This window comes from Gracilinanus agilis, unplaced genomic scaffold (assembly GCF_016433145.1).
Source record: "Gracilinanus agilis isolate LMUSP501 unplaced genomic scaffold, AgileGrace unplaced_scaffold22573, whole genome shotgun sequence".
NCBI classification, from domain to species: domain Eukaryota; kingdom Metazoa; phylum Chordata; class Mammalia; order Didelphimorphia; family Didelphidae; genus Gracilinanus; species Gracilinanus agilis.
In genome coordinates, this window is record NW_025354218.1 from 1 (window position 1) to 1,178 (window position 1,178).

The 1,178-nt window shown below is 52.4% G+C and overlaps 1 gene segment (V, D, J or C); it reads right to left on the reverse strand.

Moving 5' to 3' along the window:
- Positions 1-8: 8 nt before the first annotated feature.
- Positions 9-611, reverse strand: LOC123254455 (the record flags this gene model as incomplete). The annotated part of the segment is given in 2 exon segments: positions 9-292; positions 551-611. Coding segments are annotated over 2 exon segments (336 nt in total), but the record flags the coding sequence as incomplete, so codon positions are not given.
- Positions 612-1,178: the final 567 nt, after the last annotated feature.

Genomic DNA, 1,178 nt, shown 5'->3' on the forward strand with positions numbered 1-1,178 from the left:
TAGTTATAGCTCTGCTGACAGTAATAGTGTGCCATGTCCTCGGGTTCCACCCCACGGATGGTCAGAGAGAAATCTGTCCCAGAGCCACTGCCACTGAAGGGGGCAGGAACCCCAGACTGCAGGCTGGAAGCATAGCGGATGAGGAGCCTGGGAGCCTGGCCTGGGCGCTGTTGGTACCAGTGTAAGTAGTTACTAATGCCCTGACTGGCCCTGCAGGACATGGTGACCGTCTCTCCTGGAGACACAGACAGGGAGGATGGAGACTGGGTCATCCCAATGGCCCCTCTGGCATCTGCAAGCAGAAGGACAAAGAAAAAGTTACAAACATTCATGTCTCCAATGTACCAGGAAGAATCACTGATATAATGTGGGGAGGTAAATCCTCAGATGCCAGCCCAGACTGCCTCCTGACCCAGGAGGGCACAGATGGCCCCTCCATCCCTCACAATCACCCATAACCCAATTCTCCTCAGAGGGACAGGAGACAAGCAGGGCTTCCCAGGACTCCTATAACAATTGCTCAGGGCAGTCTCTGATCTTCCTCCCTCACCTGGGATCCAGAGAAGCAGGAGGCAGAAGAGCTGAGCCTGAGACCCCATCATCTCCCTGTGCCTGAGCTCTGGCTCCCCAGCAGCTCCCTCCCAGCTGCCCCTTTATAGCTGCCTCCTCAGCTGGCCTCATTTCCTCAGCAGGAGCCATGCAAAACAAGAGGGTGTGGGCTCAATTTTTTAGACCAAGTAAAAGAGTGGGAGGAGTTTTCTGCTCAAAGGGCAGGTTTTAGTGACCCTGACCCTTTTTCAAATGAGATTTTTGATCTTTGTTATCAAAAGCAGCCTCCTTGTGGAACCCAGTGATGGAATATCCCAGGATAGTCAGAATCTCCCCCCCAAACCACACCTTTTTTTTTTAAACCTTCACCTTCCGTCTTGGAGTCACTACTGTGTATTGGCTCCAAGGCAGAAGAGTGGTAAGGGTGGGCAATGGGGGTCAAGTGACTTGCTCAAGGTCACACAGCTAGAAAGTGTCTGAGGTCAGATTTGAACCTAGGACCTCCCGTCTCTAGGCCTGACTCTCAATCCACTGAGCTACCCAGCTGCCCCCCCCCCTTTTTTTTTATGAAAATGGCAACCGTCTACAATAGAACCACTGAACCAAGGAGATATCAGCCTGGCAGCCAA